The sequence below is a fragment of the Leptopilina boulardi genome, unplaced genomic scaffold, assembly GCF_019393585.1.
Source record: "Leptopilina boulardi isolate dan_hultmark-lab unplaced genomic scaffold, ZJU_Lbou_2.1 LbouV2_333, whole genome shotgun sequence".
Classification (NCBI taxonomy): Eukaryota; Metazoa; Arthropoda; class Insecta; order Hymenoptera; family Figitidae; genus Leptopilina; species Leptopilina boulardi.
The window spans coordinates 1432459-1453560 of record NW_026137900.1 but is presented as its reverse complement, the minus strand read 5'-3'; the positions used below and the strand labels follow the sequence as shown (position 1 = coordinate 1453560).

The window sequence follows — 21102 nt, the reverse complement described above, 5'->3', positions numbered from 1 at the left end:
TCTCATATTTCTTTTTATTCTTATTTCCCCCGAGAAAGTCAAAAGAGTAATTATTAATATTATAATTAAGGGTGTCATTAAATGTCCCTATATTAAAATATAAAAATTACCGTTTGTTTCCTAATCCCACTTGGAAAGATTCCCTGGAAAGTGCCCCCTGGAGGTTCTAGCAGAATTCCGCCTGAGTTTCCAACGTAATTCCGTCGGAATTCCATCGGAGTTCCAAAGAATTTCCAACGGAATTCCGATTAATTTTTTTTTCAAAATTTTTAGAGTCCTAATTCCATCGGAATTCCGTCAGAATTCCGTCGGAATCCCATCGGAAATTTTTTGGAACTCTGATGGAATTCCGACGAAATTACGTTGGATGTTCCGGCGGAATTCTGATAGAACCTCCAGGGGGCACTTTCCGGGGAAACTTTCCAAATGGGATGTATTTTTATTAATTACATTTTTTTCCTTGACATCATTTAATATTTTTCATTTAAATCCCAAATAATTTACATTTATATTAAATAGAAATTTAATTAGAATTAAAAAAATTTATATATGAAAATGAAGGATAAAAAATTAATTTGCTAAATAATAAAGTAATAATTAATTATTAAATTGATAGAAAAAAATTAATTATTAAAATTAATAAAATTTTAATTTTATAAAAATTTAATTTGAAAAGTTTTTTGTATAGAATAAAAAAAAACAAATTTTTGTATTTTTGATACATATTTTTTAAGAAGGCAATTCTCGTATACGTATATATTAAATACTGAATCTCCAGTGTGTTATAAACCTCATTAATTTTGTCGACAGAAATTAATAGTCAGACGAATAATATTGACAGTATCGGAAAGTTGCCAAAAAATATTTTTGAAACTCGAGCAAAAATTTGTGAACGCGTAACCATTGCAAATGACACACAGCATATATATATATATATATATATATATACAAGTGTTAGAAACTATTATGTGAACTTATATTTAATTTAAAATGATTGAATGATTAAATCTCTTTTTGTATAATACTGTTTTGTTAGCTCGATTCACTAGATATATATAAATGAACACCAGACTATTATAATAACAATAAGAAGAAGAAGAAAAAAAGAAAGAAGATTATTCCTCATGACCTTAAAGCATTTTATATTTCTGCTATATAAATGACGTATCTAGGTCATTGGGGTGTGTTTCATCACTTCTTTTTTGACCATCATAATCTAATCATTATTTTTGATAAAGAATAAAATGGAAGATCACTGTCATTTGATGTAAAGGTCTTAATTTAATTTATTAAATAGAAAAAAAGTCATTCTTAATCTCTCTTGGTTCATTAAGGATTTTTTTTTCTCTTTTTTTTCATTTTGTAATAAAATATCAAAAAAAAAAAAAGATTAAAAATACTAAAATGGAAATTAAATTTTTTTTTAATTTTAAAAGTGGAATTACTAAAGATTTTCTGAAAAATTGAGTTTGCTATCTATATACGCCATGAAATCGAATTTTATTCATGGGAAGAAATAATTTTCCTCATTTTTAAACAATAGTGAAGAGTTATTGTTCGTTTCCACTGATTTTGCAGTTCTTTAAAACGATGAATTTAAACTGCATGGCAGCAAAAAGCTTGGTTAAGAGAGAGAGGAAATAAAAAAAAAAAAAAAAAAAAAACATTTTCCACGGGATTAAATTTCTGGGTCGAAATTCGTTTTGCGAGTCAAACAGGATTGTGAATAATAAGTTAATCAAGGACTGTGAAACTTGTTTTTCTCTTTTAATTCGAATAATCAAGTTGCTTAATAATAAACAGGGAATCGCAAATTTGATATTAAAAAAAAATTGTAAATATTTCTATTTTGGATTTTCAAATTCTACTAAAAAAAAAAATTGTTTATAATAATTCATAAATATTAAAATTCTTTTTTTTTAATGTAAAATTTCATTTGATTTTAAACGTCTCAAGAGATTAAATTATATTTTTAATTTTCAATATTACATGCAGGGAAATTTATATATTTTAAACCCCTGAGAGTTGGAGAATTTATTTGTTTTTTTTTTTTTTTAAGAAAAAAGAAAACTTTGCTCCAGTTTCTTCAGTGACTGGAAAAACAATGAACTTTTGTTAAAGCTGTTTTCACACTCGCGTGTGTATGTGTGTTTTTTTTTTATTGTTCCCGAATGCACTGTATATATAGACATTGCAGCGAATCAGTTTTCGATGTACTCGCAAAATGATGAGATTATTGATCCTTCAACATGTCAACTCTCATATACGATAACGCACAAAGAGAGAAATATTGAGGTATTGCTCGTTTAGCGTGGATATGACCTTTTTTTGAAATCATTCAACAATAATCATGACGTATATAATATCATTTTCTAAAATTAGATTACTTTAAAAATTATTATTATTATTAATATTTAAACCATTACAAAAAAAAATAATATAATAAAATTAGTATTTTTTTTTTTTTAAACTCAACACGATTATTTTGTGGGAAAAAAAATATCAACATTTTCAAACGTTAAACGTGTTAAATCTACAAATTTTAATATATTTTTGTTTTACTTAAATCACACGTTTCAAATTATCATTTCATTGATGATTATGAATTAAATTTTTTTTTTCTATTACCCGAAAATATTACGTGACAATAAAACAAGAAACGTGATTACTGTCCATGTAAATAAATAAATATGTAATTTTAAAGACAGAAATAATTTCAAAATAATCAAATATATATATATAATTATAATTATTGCAATGTTATAAATTTCGAATAATTTATTTACGTGATTGACAATTTGAAATAAAAATGCACGAAAAAAAATAACACTTCTTAATGGAAATTTTTTTAGTATTTAAAATTCAAGAATGGAAATTTTAAGCCTGATGCCTATTTAAGGGACTGACAGTAAAAAAAAAAAAAAAAAAAAAACACGTTTCAGATTATCATTTCATTTGAGATTACAAAACGTCTTACGTAATGGCCTTGATGGTATATAGTTAACCTTCTGTTTTGAAACTTCATTTACTTCCGATTCATCGGATCTTTAAACTCGAATGTATTTTTTTTTTTTTTAATTTATTCAAAAGTAAATATTTTTCTCAATTATGTAAACAAATATTATTTATTTGACTCAAATAATAATTATTTAATGAAAATAAAAATTATTTAATGCAAATCATAATTATTCAATGCAAATAATAATTATTTAATGCAAATAATAATTATTTAATACAAAAAAATATTTATTTGTTTATAACAATAGGAAAAATATTCTCTGTTAAAAAACAAATTCGAATCGGAGATCATTGGCAGTTGAGTCAAAAAAAAATGAATGTCATTTGAAAGTGACACAAAAAAAAAAAAAAAAAAATGAGATTCGAAAAAATCTTTAAGGGCCGTTCGCTTTTCCTTTAGTAGAAGCCTTTAAAAAGTGGTGAATAACTATGTTCCGTAACTCGGAGGTGGCTTTGTTAAAATAAAAAATTTCTTATAGCTCGAGGCATTTTGAGTTTCCATTTTGCGTTTAAGCCTCATTAAATCCTCAATAGATCCTTGATAATGACGTATCCTTTTATCTTTTCTCACATAGTGTCCCGTTTTCTTATCAACTCGTTACCTCGCTCCAAATTCTTAATATCACAAATTTTGGATATTATACAATTGATAACGAGACTAAAATATATAATAAAAAGAAAAAATTTTCTTATATAAAACAGAATTTTTTATATAAACAAATTTTTTTTATATAAAAACAATTTTTTAATACAAATTTTTTTTTTTTTTTTTTTAAATAGACAAATTTTATAATTATTCATTTTTCTAAGCAATGAAGAAAATAATTTAATTTTTTAAAATTTAATTTAATTTTTAAATATTTTTCCAATCAAAAGATTGTTTGAAAAAAATATTTTTTTTATACTTGACCCATTTAATTTTTTTTTTTTTCTTTTAATGAAAATAACGCACAAATCTTCGTATGAAGTGAGAAAAGAAAAAATCGAGTTTTTATATATATATATTATATCAACGTGAAATGTCCAATTAAAAGAGAAAATCAATAGAGCGTGAAAAAAATGACATTTGGGAAATCCACAAATAAAAGTTTCATCCTTTACGAGATAAAAAGAAAACTGTCAATCAAATTCGAAATCTCTTTCGTTTATAAGCAAAAAAGAAAAAAAATGTCCCGAGAAGAATTTAGATAAGCTTCTATATAAAATATGAGAAATATTGCATTGGTTCTTTATTTACGACTATAAAGTTAGTGAATCGGAAAAGAGTTACGGGGAGAAAATGTTCATTAATCTCAAGAAGAAGGAAAAACTATATATAAAGGTATGTACTGTATATATAACTTTTGAGTTTCTGTATTTTTCGTCTATAAGTACTAGTAAGGTATGTATATATATATATATATGTGGTGGAAAAAGGACACACGTATGTTTCAATTTGATCCTGAGGGATGCTGGTTGCCATGGATACGAAACCATAGCTTGTTGCGTATCTGAAACCTGCAAGCTCCAGTAGCGTGAAAGCTCGTACCTACTTCGTTATAAACGTGCTTTTATACATAGTATATATACGAATGTATATATATATATACCTTTGCTTTCATTTTTATAAAATTGATGTATACACAATTGTACTTGAATGGCTTGAAAAAAGAGAGAAACCAGAAAACAAAACTTGTTTTCAGTTTCTTACTTCTTGGCCAAATTAAAAAAAAAAAAACCAAAACTATTGAATACTAAAAAATTAAATAAAACCGAAAATCATTTTTTTTTATAGATTGATAATTTAAGCAAATGTCTAGACTTAAAGTCGCAGTCAATAATTTTCACTGAAAGTCAGTCAATAATTTTATAATTATACTTATTTTGTCCGACAATTGTCAGAATTGAAAATCAAAGTGATTGCCTTTTTCATTCATAGTTGTATCAAAAAATCAATTAATATCGACTGAAAGTAAGTCGGTTTTCTAAACTGAAATGCAGGAGATTGAGTATTGAATTAAAATCAGTCAATATTTTTTCATATAAAAGTAAGAAGAAAAACTGAAAGTCAGTCAATATATTTAATTGAATTGGTTTCATCTCAGTAAAAAAAAAGTCTTATTTTAAGAAATAGCCTTTGCTGAATTTAAGACCCATCTTAAAATAAGATTTTCTTTTAACTAAAAATCAGTCAATTTTTTCTTCTGAATATCAGAAAACAATATTTACTAAAAGTTAACTAACAGTATATATCTGTACTAAAAACAATAAACACTATTTCAACTGAAACTCAACTGTATATTAACTGAAAGTCAGTTAGTATTTTTAATTGAAAATCAGACAATGGTCGTAACTGAAAGTATCAGTTGGCGCACTCTTTACTAAATGTTAGTTATATAATTTAAAAATCAGTCAATATTCTAGACTGAAATTTAGTCACTATCTCAACTGAAAGTCAGTCTTGTTCAAAATTCAGTCACTTTATTCATAGTGAACAAGGAAAAAAAAATTTTTTTTTTCTTTCCTAAAATGAAAATTATGTACAATTTTCCCGGAAATGTCTTTTTAAATTTTCTCAACAATTTTATACATAATGAATGCAGCAAATTATTCCAAATTGAGGGTTGAAAATGAGCGATTTTTCCTCATTTTAACGAGGACAGACACATTTTGTGAGTATATATATATATATATAGTCCTTACGATTTCGCGCGACTCTTGTGTGTTTCAAGCTCCGATTGGAAGATGGGCACGGCCATGACGACTATAGGTCTCTACTCTCGCGTTGATCCACGCCACAAGTGTTCGTGGCGTGCTCGCGCGAGGATCTTCTCGTTTTTAAATAGTAAAACCGGCGGCGCGAAAGAAAACAATTTTTCTTTTTTTTCCTCCCCCACATTATAACACAAAAATAGCGTGTGTTACAAAAAAAGATCGTTACAATTTTTTTTTTTGTATTCAAATTGTGTGTGTGTGTGTGTATTTTTTCTCCTTAAAATCAAAAAAAAAAGGAAACCATAATTCGTGATTTGAAAAAAAAAATTACGTCGAGGAAAAAAAAATAAATAAATTGTTTCCATCCCGGGGAAATTGACAAATCCAAGTGGGTTGAAAAGAGAGTGCGCGCATGTCGGAGCCCAAGGGATAAATAAGGCTCTAGTCGGTATGAATCTTGAGGATATAATTATGTTCTTTGATTGGATTAAGCCTGCAATTGTGAGGATGCATCCAAGGCAGATGAAATGGATAAATAAAAAGCGAAAACTTCAATATTGTGTGAATTTATAGAACACGTGGATTTGTTTTGTTAAATTAATCCACATCAGTGTCTATTGTGAAAAAAATTTAGATAATTTCTTCAAGTGCCATATTTTAAATAAGAAAAGTTTTACTGAAAAAAAAAAAAATCTCAATCTCATATAAAATATTTTAGTTGAAAAAAAAATTAACTTTACAGTTCTTTAAAATAGAATAAAATGCAAGTGACACAAATATAGAAAAATTGGAATAAATTAAATAGAAAAAAAAAATTCATTTAAAAGAAAAATGGACAAAAAAAATATTTTTAATTACAATTTTTGTTTCACCTTTTGCAATACTAAATCTCTTAATACACAACTAATCATTTTTATCAACACTTATCAAGATCAAAAAACGTTGTATAATGTCAAGAACGGATAAAATATTTCATTTTTTTTTATAAAAAAAATTCTGCATATTTGTAACAAGATTTTTCAAACACGTTATCTAAAATGAAAATACGTTATCATATAAAGTGGAAGCAAAAATTTTACACTGAACATACAAAATTATCTCATTATAGTTCTATGCAAAAAGATAACTAAATAAATATTTACTTTTTTTAATTTAACCGTTTAATCACTAACAAAAATTTAAAAAAAAAAGAAATTTATAATTATAAATAAAAACTATAAAATATTTTCAAAAATTTATTATGAAATTTGAATAAAGCAAAAATTATAATCTATTTGAAAATGAAAATTTAAATATATTACAAAATTTAATTATATACAATATTAAATATAAAATAGAAAGATTGACATTACAATAGAATATTAAATTTCTTTTTTAATTACATATAAATCAAACAAATGAAATAAAAAAAAAAAAAAAACGGATTCATTTTGTTTCGAAAATATAAAATGAAAATTTATCCGATAAATATTCACATCAATAATATTTCATATATATTTCCATGTATGTAAATGAAAAAATTATTTTTCAACGGAAATCAAATGAAATAGATTTTGTTTTTCATTGGATTAAAAAAAATATATATATATAATAATTTTCTTGCTGTAGTAAATTTAAAATTGCAATTTTAGTAATTTAAAATTTTTTAAATTTTATAATTAAATAATTTTTATTTTATAATTAAAAAATTTTTATTTCATAAAAAAGGAAATTATCAATAAAAAGTTTTATGAAATTTGAAAAAAAATGCAATATACGCTTTTACGGGACATATCTCCATTTTCGCACAAATAATAATCCTTCCGTTATCATTTAATTAAATACCTAAAGAATAATCCTCTTCGTAAATTATATATATATATATATATATATATATATACAAGTGACAATGCATCGAATAATATGTAAACAGTGAATATCGTTTGGTGTTCAATAAATACTAATACGGTGACTATATAATAGAGAAGGCATTCGATTATGCGTTAATTGGAATTGAGGTCAATCATCTTGAAAAAAAACTTTATTTTTTTATATATCTTTTTTTTGCGTAACATTAGATACTTTTTTCTTTAATTTTTTTCTATAATATTTTGTCAGTAAATGGTATTTTTAACTATTAGTATTTTCAAATATTAGTATTTTTAACTAATAGTATTTTTACCTATTAGTATTTTCAACTATTAGTATTTTTAACTATTAGTATTTTCAAATATTAGTATTTTTAACTATTAGTATTTTCCCCTATTAGTATTTTTAACTAATAATATTTTCAACTAATAGTATTTTTAATTAGTATTTTCAACTATTAGTATTTTTAACTATTAATATTTTCCCCTATTAGTATTTTTAACTAATAGTATTTTTCTCTATCAGTATTTTTAACTAATAGTATTTTCAACTAATAGTATTATTAATTTTTAGTATTTTCAACTATTAGTATTTTTAACTATTAGTATTTTCAAATATTAGTATTTTTAACTATTAGTATTTTCCCCTATTAGTATTTTTAACTAATAATATTTTCAACTAATAGTATTTTTAATTAGTATTTTCAACTATTAGTATTTTTAACTATTAATATTTTCCCCTATTAGTATTTTTAACTAATAGTATTTTTCTCTATCAGTATTTTTAACTAATAGTATTTTCAACTAATAGTATTATTAATTTTTAGTATTTTCAACTATTAGTATTTTTAACTAATAGTATTTTCAATGATTAGCAATTTTTAACTATTAGTATTTAACTAATAGTATTTTTAATTAGTATTTTCAATGATTAGTATTTTTAACTATTAATATTTTTAACTAATTGTATTGTCAATGATTAGTATTTTTAACTAATAGTATTTTTAACTAATAGTATTTTTTATTAGTATTTCAACTAATAGTATTTTCAACTAATAATATTTTAAAAATACTAAATCTATGTGAGGAAATTTTTTTTTTGCAATTTTTGTTTTACTTTTAACGGCACTCTATTGTCATTCACCCCTAAAAAAAAAACTTCTCCCTCTTATGAGAACCATATCAAAAGTCCCTAAGTGAACTAACAAATAGAAAAGGGAGAAAATTAAATTATCAGATAATTTCAGATGTCTTACAAAGATATATATATATATATATATATATATATATATATATATATATATATATATCAATAAAGAGTGTTGAGAACCTCAGTCATCCCCTTTAATATCCCACTTTTCTTTTTTTTTCTTGAATATAGGAAATAGTTTTGTGCAATAATCGGCGTTGTTCAATCATCATTTAGAGAGGGGAAAAACGAAAGAAAGAAAAACTAAATTCACAAAGGAGAAAAATCTCTCAATATCTATTCTTGGGTGGGTTTGGGTTTTTTGTAATGACACAGAAAAAAAAAAAAAAAAAAAAAAAGTTTCGTCATTCGACATTAGGAAAAAAAATGGGCTCACGCGGTGAACTATACATCGTGAAAGCTTTTTCCACTCAAAATACCGGGAGAGAGTAAAAGCGACCTATTTACTTATCGTTAATCCTTTGGAACTGGTGCAAGCACTAGTTCTAGTCGACGATATGTCAGATATTGCGATTTTTTTTTTTTTTTTTTTTTTTTTTTCTTTTTTTTCAGTCAATATACGCCTACCGAAAGTTTGCAATAGTAGCAACTATACAAGTGACTATTATTATCATATGAGCTATCGGTACAATAAGATTGTTACAATTTTGCAACCGAGACAATATTATTAGATTTGTCTATATATAATCATATATGTGGCAGGAGTCACGGATTTACTATTATTAAAGCATATATCACACACTGACAATTATCAATCATATACGGTACTTTCGTTTCATTAACACACTTCCTTATAATGTAAGAAAAAAAAATTATTTGGAAATATTTTTTTAAATATTTATTTATTATTTATTTATTTAATAAATATATTTTTATTAAAATATACAATAATGGGGGAAAGTTAAATTAAATATTTATAATTGTATAATTAAAATTTGATCATATAATTGAGAATTTAAAATTTAAATTAAAAATTTCATAAAATTATCAGGATAATAATAGACAAATAAGTCATCACAAATGAATGCAAGGATAATTTAATAAAAAAAAAATGTTTTAATTCATATGCATGATGACAGTTGCAAAAAAAAAACAAACTTTTTTATTAATCTAGTAAGTTGATGATGACACAAATGATAATTTCATCTCCACTGGGTACACAAGTGGGATATAGACACTGTAGATCATCCACCCGTAAATTGTCCGCATATCTTGCAAGCTCGAGAAAACAAGATTTTCAAATGATTTCATATCCATTTCATAATTCTATAAATTAAATTTTTAAAACTATATTTTTTAAATTATATTTTTTAAAATACATTTTTTAAATTATATGCTATTCATAAATTTTTATTATTTTCTATTTTTTATCATTATATGATCAATGTTTATTTAAAAAATTTATTTTATAAAAAATTAATTCAAATTCACAGGGAAAAGATAGGAAAAAAAAAATTGATTATTTAATATTTCCATTTTAAAATACTTTGAACTATGTATTATTATCTCTTGACAAACATTTTTCGCAAACTTTTATATGGAAAAGACTTTGGTTTTAATATCCTTGACCTTATATTCAAGCAAGCGTGAATATTCCTATATAGTTAATTTATCTTTTTATCTGCGGGATCATATATTTTATTCTCCATACAACTTTTCATGATTTTCGCTGACTTTAACATAAGATTAGAAAAGATAAATTTTACAATTTCTCTTTTGAAAAAAAAAAAAAAAAAAAACCAACGACTTCCATTTTTTATTTTAAAAAATGTATGGATTTTTTTTTGTTCAAAATTAACTTAATCAAATTTGGTTTGTATAAATAAAATTTTTTGTTATATTGAAACAAAATTTTGTTTTCATAAATTCTCTTAATGAAATTTGTTTTGAGAATCACATTTTTTGTTGCAAGTCTTTTTGATTAAAATATGTCTCTTTTTTTTCCATCTTATCATTGCTTAACGCTTGGGCTTCTCGTGTTCGTACATTTGAACGCTCTTGAATACGTCCTGGTTGCCGCGGATACGTGATTTTTCCAATTTCCTTGGTTTGCTAGGGTCGCGTAGCACTTCCATTATCGGAACCTCCTTTTCTCAATTTTATCATCGCTTTTCTTCGATGCAAGACTCTTGTCGATTCTCCTGACCTCATTTTTTTTTTTTTTTTTTTTTCATAAAACTCTCCCCATGTATAAAAAAAAGAAATCAGGAAGTGATCCTTATATACGGTTGCACTATGAACAATATAACTTGATAAATAATCGTTTTCCAAGGAATAGAGGAAAATATAAAAAAAAAGAATTTTAAGAAAATACAACTAAAAGAATTTGATTGTTTAAATTAATTTTTACAAAAAAATAAATTACTTTGTTATTGCTCTCGAGACAAACAGGAATATAAAAAAAAAAATTATTAGAATATTCCCACAGTCTATTATTTTCTATCTGTGCGGTCACAAAACCATTAACGTCAGCGACTAATTTACCCAGGCGTTAAGTTAAGATAATTAACGTTGAACGTAATTTGAGAAACTTTGTTCTAGATAAATTAGAAATTCTAGACAGAATTACAGAGGGCATTGTTTCCAATTGTAAATTGGCTAAAATTTCAAATGAACTCGACAAAAAATTTATTGTTAATGTACAATGATAACTGTGTATGATAATAGTCACTTGTATTTTCTTCATTTTTTTTTATTTTTAAAAAGTAGTAAAAAAGAAATTTTAAATAAGAATTTGTTGTTTTGTCTAACAATTCGAAATTGTTGTGATAATAGTAAAACTGTTAAGGAAACAAAAAAAAAATTTGTTTTCACTACAAACTAAATTTGTAAAATTAACAAATCCAGTTATTAGATTTAACAATTACTTTTTCTCCTTGCAGTATAACTCTTATCTTATTGGAATGCATTCCATTGGCTCTCGTTTCATGACCATGAAAAACAGCCAATAAGCTCTGATCCAGACCTTTTGCTATTCGTAGCTCGAGGCACGAGTAGGGAGTTCGAATTAAAGTCTATTGGTTGTTTTTCAAGGTAATGAACCCGGAGATATATTTATTTATATTTATCTATATTTATATTTTTATAAATATTGCGAAGCTTAAAAAAATGATCCATCATCTATTTTGGATGCAATTCTCAAAAAGCAATTGTTTTGGAACACCTGATTTATCCCATAAAAATAATTTATTTATTTATTGAAAATTAATTATAATTTTCATTTTAAAGAATTTTATTAGAGATAATTATTTTTAAGACAAAAATTTTTATTTGATGACAGAATTTCTTTTTATACGAATTTTTACAAAAATTTTCATCTACCGAATTTTTTGTTTGTCAGAATTTTCATTTTACAAACATTTAATATTTAGCATGACTTTTTGTTTAAGAAAATTTTAATCTAGCAGAATTCTCATTCAATCGAATTTTAATTTCTCCGAAATTACAAATGCCCGATTATATATAAATGACAGAAAAAGATTTTGGCGCAATTTTCAAAAATTGACCAATTAAAAAATTATCAATAAAATCGTGATTGGTCAATTTTTTTTTTTTTTTTTTAAATTTACATCAAAATCTTTTTGTCAATTGTTTATTCGGTTATTTGTAATTTCGGACAAATGAAAATTTGTCATCTTAAAAATTCTATCAACTAAAATTTCGTACAAATAAAAATTTATAATTTCGGACAAATTTAAAATTTGGTGAATTAGTTTACTGTCGTTTAAAAAATTTGAATCAGATAAAATTCAATTAAATGAGAATTCTGTTAAATTAAAATTCTCTTAAATAAAAAAATCATGAAATGAAAATGACTGTAAAATAAAAAATTCTAAAAAATTTGTGTAAAAAGAAATTTGAATTCAAAAATTGGTCTAAAATATAATAAAATAATACTTTAAAGTGAAAATTGTAATTAATAATTTTTATGGAAAAAATTTGATTTCCAATAACAAAAAATCAATTCTGAAGGTCGCGCGAGGAAGAAAAGAGGATTTTAAGAAAAGGATTTCTGGCCAAATCGAGAGAGAAAGAGAGAGAGAGAGAGGTGGTAATTTGAGAAAGAAGCCCGATCAAGCAGAATATACGATAGGGAGTGTCAAGTCATCTAGAAAGGGAATCACCGTATAGAGAAAAGCTAAACTTGAACGAGCGCAAACAATGGCTGGTTAGTTTCGATGGGTTCATAGTATATTATATTATATACTCTCGGGTATTTGTGATATTATAAAGATTGCCCCCGCACAAGAGATAACGAAACGGCAGGAAGGGATCGTCGTCGTTGTCGTCGTAGGGGAGATCATATATCGCCATAGCTAATCGTACCACCCAAGGTGGCACAGATTGAGAGCCCCATCAACACAACATCCTCTTCTACGACAGGTCTGATAAAAAAAAAACTGCACCAAAGCCACGGATACTATCATCGCACTCCAATCATCAACGATTGTGTGTTCGTCGTCTACCAACTCGACAGTAAGAGAGAGAGAGAGTATTATCATTGTTGGTAGCGAGCGCCATTTTTTTTTTAAAGCTCGTCGTCGCACGTCCCCATTAGTGAACGCCGCACGGCACTTCCGGTGAACCGGAAGTCACAGTCCATGTGAACGGGCTCAGAGCGTCTCGTCAGGATCCGCGGAAATAAACATGGAAATCGCCACTGAGTTGTACGTATATATTTCATATTTTTAATTTTAGATATAAATATTCAAATTTTTGGGTATAGAATTTTTTTTTTTTTTTAATTTTTCTGAAAATATTTATGAAATTGAAGGAATATTTTGAATTTTGAAAATTGACTCCAATACTGTGGATTTTTTACTGCAGGAATTCGAAAAAGGGGAGTAAAAACTTTTTGTGAGAAGGAGGAGTTTTAATTTTCTTTCATTTGTTGATTTTAACTTCCATTTTTTCTCAAGACTTTGTCTAATCAGCTTTGATTTTTTTTTCAAATGGAAATTAAATTCACCAAATGGCAAAAAAAAAATCTCAAAATAAAAACAATTGCTTTCTGTGAGAAGAAGGAGTTTGGATATTTTTTTGTCATTTGTCGAATCTAAATCTTCAGAAATTTAATCTAGTCAGCGATTTGTTTTTTCAAATAGAAATTAAATACAAAAAATGACAGAAATATTTAAATTAAAACATTCCTTCTGTGAGAAGGTGGAGTTTAAATCTCTCTTTTATTGGTCGAATTTAATCATCATATTTTTTTTACTGTCTTGCTCAGAAGCAGCCTTGAATTTTTTTAAAATTGAAATTAAATTCAAGAAATGACAAAAACATTTAAACGAAAGCACAGAGCTTTTTGTGAGAAGGAGGAGTTTTAATTTTCATTCATTTGTCTACTGTAACCTTCATCTTTTCTCTGGAAACTTTGTCAAATCAGTTTTAATTTGTTTTTTCTAAATGGAAATTAAATTCACCAAATGGCAAAAACAAAATCTCAAAATAAAAACAATTGCTTTCTGTGAGAAGAAGGAGTTTGGATATTTTTTTGTCATTTGTCGAATCTAAATCTTCAGAAATTTAATCTAGTCAGGGATTTGTTTTTTCAAATAGAAATTAAATACAAAAAATGACAGAAATATTTAAATTAAAATATTCCTTCTGTGAGAAGGTGGAGTTTAAATCTCTCTTTTATTGGTCGAATTTAATCATCATTTTTTTACTGTCTTGCTCAGAAGCAGCCTTGAATTTTTTTAAAATTGAAATTAAATTCAAAAAATGACAAAAACATTTAAACGAAAGCACATAGCTTTTTGTGAGAAGGAGGAGTTTTAATTTTCATTCATTTGTCTACTGTAACCTTCATCTTTTCTCTGGAAACTTTGTCAAATCAGCTTTAATTTGTTTTTTCTAAATGGAGATAAAATTAAAAAAAAAATTAACAGAGGGTCACGAAATGAAAAAAAATTGCTTTCTGTGAGAAGGTGGAGTTTGAATCATTTTTTTTTCATTTCGTGACCCTCTGTTAATTTTTTTCGAATTTTGTCATTTACATTTTTTTTTTTTTTGGTCAAAAACTAGTAAATTACAAAAAATATTCACAGTAACCTTTATGAAAATTATAATTTACCAAAAAAAAATATAGCAAATATTGCCAAAGTTTATACATATATATATTTCTAAATACACTTTGCAAAATTTTAACAAGTGCAATCATATGCTTTCAAGTGAATACACAAAAGCTTGATTTTAATGAACGAATTCAGAAAATGAAATGGTTTCTAACTTTGATGGATACTTCATCTCCTACCTACACACACACATACACATACAAACAGTCTCTAAGTGCGTAAATGCATGTGCGCAATAGGAGCAAATTATTCAAATCAATAGAATACTGAATCTCAAGGAGCCCCTCTCTCTCTCTCTCTCTCCTCTCCAAATTAACATTGCATTCTAAGATGGAAATCGATTCCCTCATTTACTATTCAGTCCATAAGTTTTAATTAAATCTCCCTTTAGAAAAATTTCTTTTTTTCTTTTTCAAACAAGTGTTGCTTTCAATTAAAAAAAAAAATCCTTTTATCTTAGACTTACATTTATTTATTATTGTTTATTTACTTTCAATTTAATCAGGGAAACTTTTTTTTCCCCCGATAAAAAAGTTTCAAGTCAAAGAAAATTCTTTATTACTAATTTATAAGTTTTGATAAAATTTAATTTAAATTGGATTTAAAAAAAAAAGTTTTTTCTTTTTCTTTTTCTTCTAAGAAATTTAATGATTTTAAAAGAAAATTTAAATGTTGTGCATATGGAAATTTTAAATAATATTCGAGTACAGTTAAAATTCGTTTCCGCTAAAGTGAGAATAAATTGTCGAGGACAATTTCCGTAGTTTTTTTTTTTTTTTTGTCAACTAGCGTTGCAAAATGAGGAAACAGAATGAATATTACTGTCAACGCGGGATAAAATTTCAGAAATTATCACGCGCATCGTACAAATTTTTTTTTTTTTTTTTTATTATTTAAAATTATTATACGGCCTCGTCATTCGAGTTGAGAAAAACACGTGTTACAAACTCATGCCAACTTATTCGTATACTGTTTTGTTTCATCGTTCGTTAAAATTAAACCAACCAGCCAAATTGAAGATTATACAACACATTTATATTATTTATCAAAACAAACAAAAGAAATTATTTATTTGTTTTTTAAATTAATATTTAAAAAATTATTTAAATAATTTATTTAAATTTCAATTATTTAAATTTTTTTTCCTCTTAATTTTTCACTATAAAGAAAATAAAAAAAAATTTGATTTATCGTTAATTTCTTTAAAAAAAAAAAATGTTTTTCTTTTTGCTGTAAAATGATTTGTCAGTTTTTTTTTATTTGAAAGGAAAAAATAAAGATTAATTAGAAAAACAATCGTGAGTTTTAAGTTAATGAGTAATCGTTTGGGTTTTCTAAGCATGCAAGACCAATTTACAATCGTTAAATATTAAGTAGACGACTAATTGTTGCATAAATTTTTGTAATCGCGCAATAATAAGATCTCATTGAGTGGATTTCTTTTGTCATTATTTTACTATATATATATATATATATATTTCACACGGAAGTGTGCGACGAATAATAATCATGGCCATTAGTTAAATGATAAATCATGTTGTGACCATCCCATAAATAGAGACGTGTGGTTTAAGCGCATCTTTCAAAAAGTATAAAGGGGAAGAAAATTCCGGGTGGAGTATATACTGCATTCAGTAATGTCTCGATTATTTTTTGAACCCTTACTCAAAATTTTTTATCCCAAAAATTTTTTATAAATAAAAAATTGAAAACAAAGAAAAAGAAAAAAATATTTTTTTTCTCGTATATTTTTTCATTTTCCCCCACAATGAAAATTCAATAAAAAACAATTTATTATCTTAAAATTTTCACTAGAATCAAAATATACTTTTATCTAAATATAAAATCGAGATGAAGATCTAAATTTAAGATTCTATTTCATTTCTATGAAATTTTATTCGAGAGTTGAATTACGACTATATGAGAGAGAAAAAAAAAGAAAATTGAAAAATATTTTGATTTATTTCGCTCTATTTTCAAATATACAAATATATATACATATAAAAAAAAGCAAAAGTTTTTTAAATTTATCTCTCGCGAATCAACGCAGTAAAGACTTGGGTTTATTGCCGAGTACGAGAAATTCGATTAGATTGGATTAATTAAAATCGATTTGCAAGAAAATTGATAACTCAGCGGAAATGTTATCACGGATGGCAAAGCTGAAAATTTAGATTTCACATCCGTATTAAATGTTTCTTGAAATGAGTTCATTTACTTTCATAATTAAGTCGATAATTAAGTCAAACCTAATTTTTTACTTAATAAATTAAAATAATTAAGTAATTAAATCAATATTAAAAATCCCCTCTCTTTTCTTTTATATTTTATCAGAATATTCTAATCAGCCAATATATATATATATATATATATATATATGAGTTATTAATAGTAGGTTCATTATTCATTGAACTGGAAAAATTGCTGAATAAGAAAATTATAAACGTATTTTACAAAACTTTGGAAATCAATTTTTGATCGAGTTTTATAAATTAAATTCAAAAATTTTCGTTTATAAAATAATTTTTTGTTTTTCTACTAAAATTCATAGAGTGGAAAAAAATATTAGAAAGAAAAATAAATATAAAATATTTTAATGAAATTATATGTGACGAAAAAAAAAAAGAAAATGATTTCAAAAGTATGAACTTGAATTCAATAAACGATCAATAATGATTATTATTCATGAGGTTCTTATGTGAGAGAGAAGACAAGGTTTTTTTTTGTTCTCTTTTTTTAAATTCCATTAGTCTGGAAATAACTGGATATTCCGGAGAGAATCTTTGAATACTAATATAATTTATTTTTTACACATGATGGTAAAAAAAAACCTCTAATGTAAATTTATATAAAGTAAAATTGAAAAGTTAAAAAAAGGGCTTTCCACATAATTCTGAACAAATGAAGTTTTTTCTTTTTTTTATCTTTTCCTTCCCTACAGTTTTTTTTCCCCTTCAGCTGAGAATAATTAAGGTCGTGGCACAGATTTTAGCATAAGCGCGTACAATTGTCAGCCATCCAGTATATTTTCCTCAAAGAAAAAGCTTTTCTCGATAAGTAGGATGTAACATCTCAGAGACTTGGGTTTTTATATAATCTTAAAATAAAATGAAAAATGACTTTTTTTTCGAGATTAATTACAAAAAATGAAAAATAATAATACTTATTCCATTTTTTTACAATATGTAATAAATTTTAATATTTTCAAAAAGAAAAATCAAAAAATTTTTTTCTTTTAAGAGAAAATTGAATAAAATTTATTTATTAATAAATTATATTTGGTATAAATTATACTTAGTACGAATAAAAAATTTCTTTGTAAATAAAATTTGAAAATTATATTTGTTTTTAAAAAATTTTATAAAACTTTTAATTAAAATTAAATAATTTCTTTCTTTCTTTTTAATTTAATTAAATTATAATTAATTATCATTGGTGTTTTAATGAATTACAAAATATTGAGTAAAATTTTACATATATTTAGTATACTTTTAATTCAGTTGAAAGCCAGAATGTTCTATTTAATTTGATTGAATAATAAATGAAATAATTTTAAATTAATTCATTTGAACATGAATTATAAATAAAATTAATATATTACTTGCTTTCTATATATATGTGTAAATACAGTAAGCCGAAATTTGATATTCGTCTAGTTTCAATGGCTAAATGACTTTCGTTAGGGTCTCTTCAGTGACCAAAATCGATTCAGTATATTGACATATATAGTTGAGCTTTCATAGTCAGTTGAAACTAGACAATCAAACTGATGCAATTATTACCGTAAACTAGTATCAAAATCCGCTTGTATTAAATCTTAAATTAATTTCTATTCAATATATTAAATAATCCAATTATCGTTTCAATCATCACATTCTAATTGCAATTAATCAAGATTTTTCATTTTTATGATTTTATAATCAAAAACTTAAAATCAATAATGTGAGATTTTAAATTTTAATTAAAAAATTTTTTTTTTAATTTAATCGGAAGTTTAATTTAAAAATTACTTTTTATAATGTCCCTAAAAGTTACAAAAAAAATATTTTTATATTGTACCAAATATTTTTATTAAATTTTATTGTTTATTAAATACAACTTATAATTTACATTATTTCGGTATTTAATTAATTTTTACTACATTTTTATTTTGTGTATCAAAAGAAAAATCCAATCATTTTTCTTAAATACTATACACCAATTTTTTTTTTTTTATGTATACGTTTGTTAATTGAATTTTTGTTTATTTGTTTATTTCGTGTGATGTAAAAGAGTATTTCACATCAAAGGAAAAAAAATTCAAAGTCAGGAATTTTTTTCTCTCTTTTTTTTTTTTGATTCGTGGAATGTTGACAATTGAAAAGCTTTGCTTATTCTCTGAAGAGAGAGGAGGAAACTTTTGATTGGTATCCGTTTTGCATATATGCAAGGCATGGCACTAATGAAGAATCGAATTTCGATATATTGGGAATATACATGTAGGAAAATGGTTGAGAAAAAAAAAGAAAAAAAGATTCAAGCTTTTTTTCACCTACTGTGTGTCAAATACATATTTGCAACACCCAAGGAAATTCGCCTTTAACTTTGTCACACTTTACACTGCCCTGACTCTTCATATATATATATAACGAAGAGCGCAAATCAAGTGCAAAAAAGTTGAAACACTTTTTGCCAAGTTGGCATTTTGCCTCCAAGACTTTTCATATATTTCATATAGGTAAACATCGTACATACAATTTACGATAATTTATCATTTTCTAACAAAATTCACGGTTCGTTTATTTTATTTTAACAATGTCAAGACTAATAAGTGACAATTGTTTTGAATTAAAAAAATAACAAACTTTTTTCACATAATTTTTTAAATATGAGAAATACTAAATTCAAAGAATTTTTCTTTATTGTTTTTTGTTTTATTATATGCAAAAAATAATATTGAGAAATAAAAAATAAATATTTCCAAATACAATTTTTAATTTCATAAAAAAATAATTGAAAACATTTGAATGTTATATATATGTATAAAATTTGAAGAAAAAAAAAAAAAAAAATTGCGAAATAAAAGATGTAATTAATTTATTTCTATGTCTGCTTTAAATGATTTTGTATATTTAAACGAATTACATCATCAGCAATCGCTTCAATTTCAATTTAATTTCAAGCGAAAATCAATTGTATTATCAATCGCACTTCGCGCGGTTATTTGAGAGAACAATAAACATTGAAACTTAATGATTATATATTAAATGTTTTATGACTTGATCGCAATCATGATTAATTTTTATTGATTAAAAAATAAAAAAATAAAAAACAATAATTAAAAAAAATGTTCTATTTGTAAATTAAAAATTTTCTTTAATAATTAATTATTTATTTATTCATATAGAGAAAAATAAATAAAAGGAAAATAATAGATAAAAAAAAAATTGAGAGACAAGAAAAAAGCAAGAAAGAGAAAAATGAAATAAAAACTGAAGGATTTGATTGAAAAATTAAGTGACCTTTTAGATCTACCCCCTAGAAACATTTCTCTATATATATAAGGGAAAATCGCTTTTTATTTTTCCAGCAAAAATTGCATACCAAAAATCACTTAGCCTTAAGTCGATTTCCACTTCTATTTTCAGTGAATCAGCAAATCCTTTGGGATCTTTGAATTATAAAAGCGTTCATGATTACACAAAAAGATTCTCAATTTTTTTTTTTTTTTTTTGAACACTTTCGAGAAAATGAAGACTTTTTCTTTTTGATAACAAAATTTAATAAACTAAATTTAAAATGTAAAAAAAAATTGAATTAAAAATATAAACAATGAAATAAAAGAAATAGAAAAATAAAGTTTATAAAAAAAATACACATTAAATATAATGTAATGAAAAAAAATCCTTTGAAAATTTTGACATAAATTTTTTGAAAAAAAAATCAGTAAAAATTCAAAAAAAAAAAAAAAAAATCTATTCAAGTTTTATACAATGGATGAACATTTATTATTATATTTCACATGGCAATACATATTTAAATCACGTAATTTACAATTGAATGTAATTTAATATTGTGAGATAAACTTGTTATAACTGTATGAATTCAATGAAGTTATTTTACTCATATCAAAGAGCCCATTCGCAAGTTATGTGAATTGATATATATATATATATATATATATATATATATATATATATATATACATGTATAAATAAACATCTATTTTCACGATTACATTCGCGCAAATTAAATTGTTACGAGGTGCTTTTGT

The 21102-nt window shown here is 24.5% G+C and overlaps 1 protein-coding gene across 1 annotated transcript in view; it reads left to right on the top strand.

The window, feature by feature from the left end:
* Positions 1–5774: 5774 nt before the first annotated feature.
* The window catches only part of LOC127285506 (excitatory amino acid transporter 1-like), a 29742-nt gene continuing 14414 nt past the window's right edge, over positions 5775–21102 (top strand). The window contains exons 1-2 of the mRNA XM_051311563.1: positions 5775–6160; positions 12742–13436. Of these exons, the coding sequence (XP_051167520.1) occupies positions 13417–13436 (20 nt within the window). The 5' untranslated portion in view covers positions 5775–6160; positions 12742–13416. The remainder of the gene's footprint in view (positions 6161–12741; positions 13437–21102) is intronic.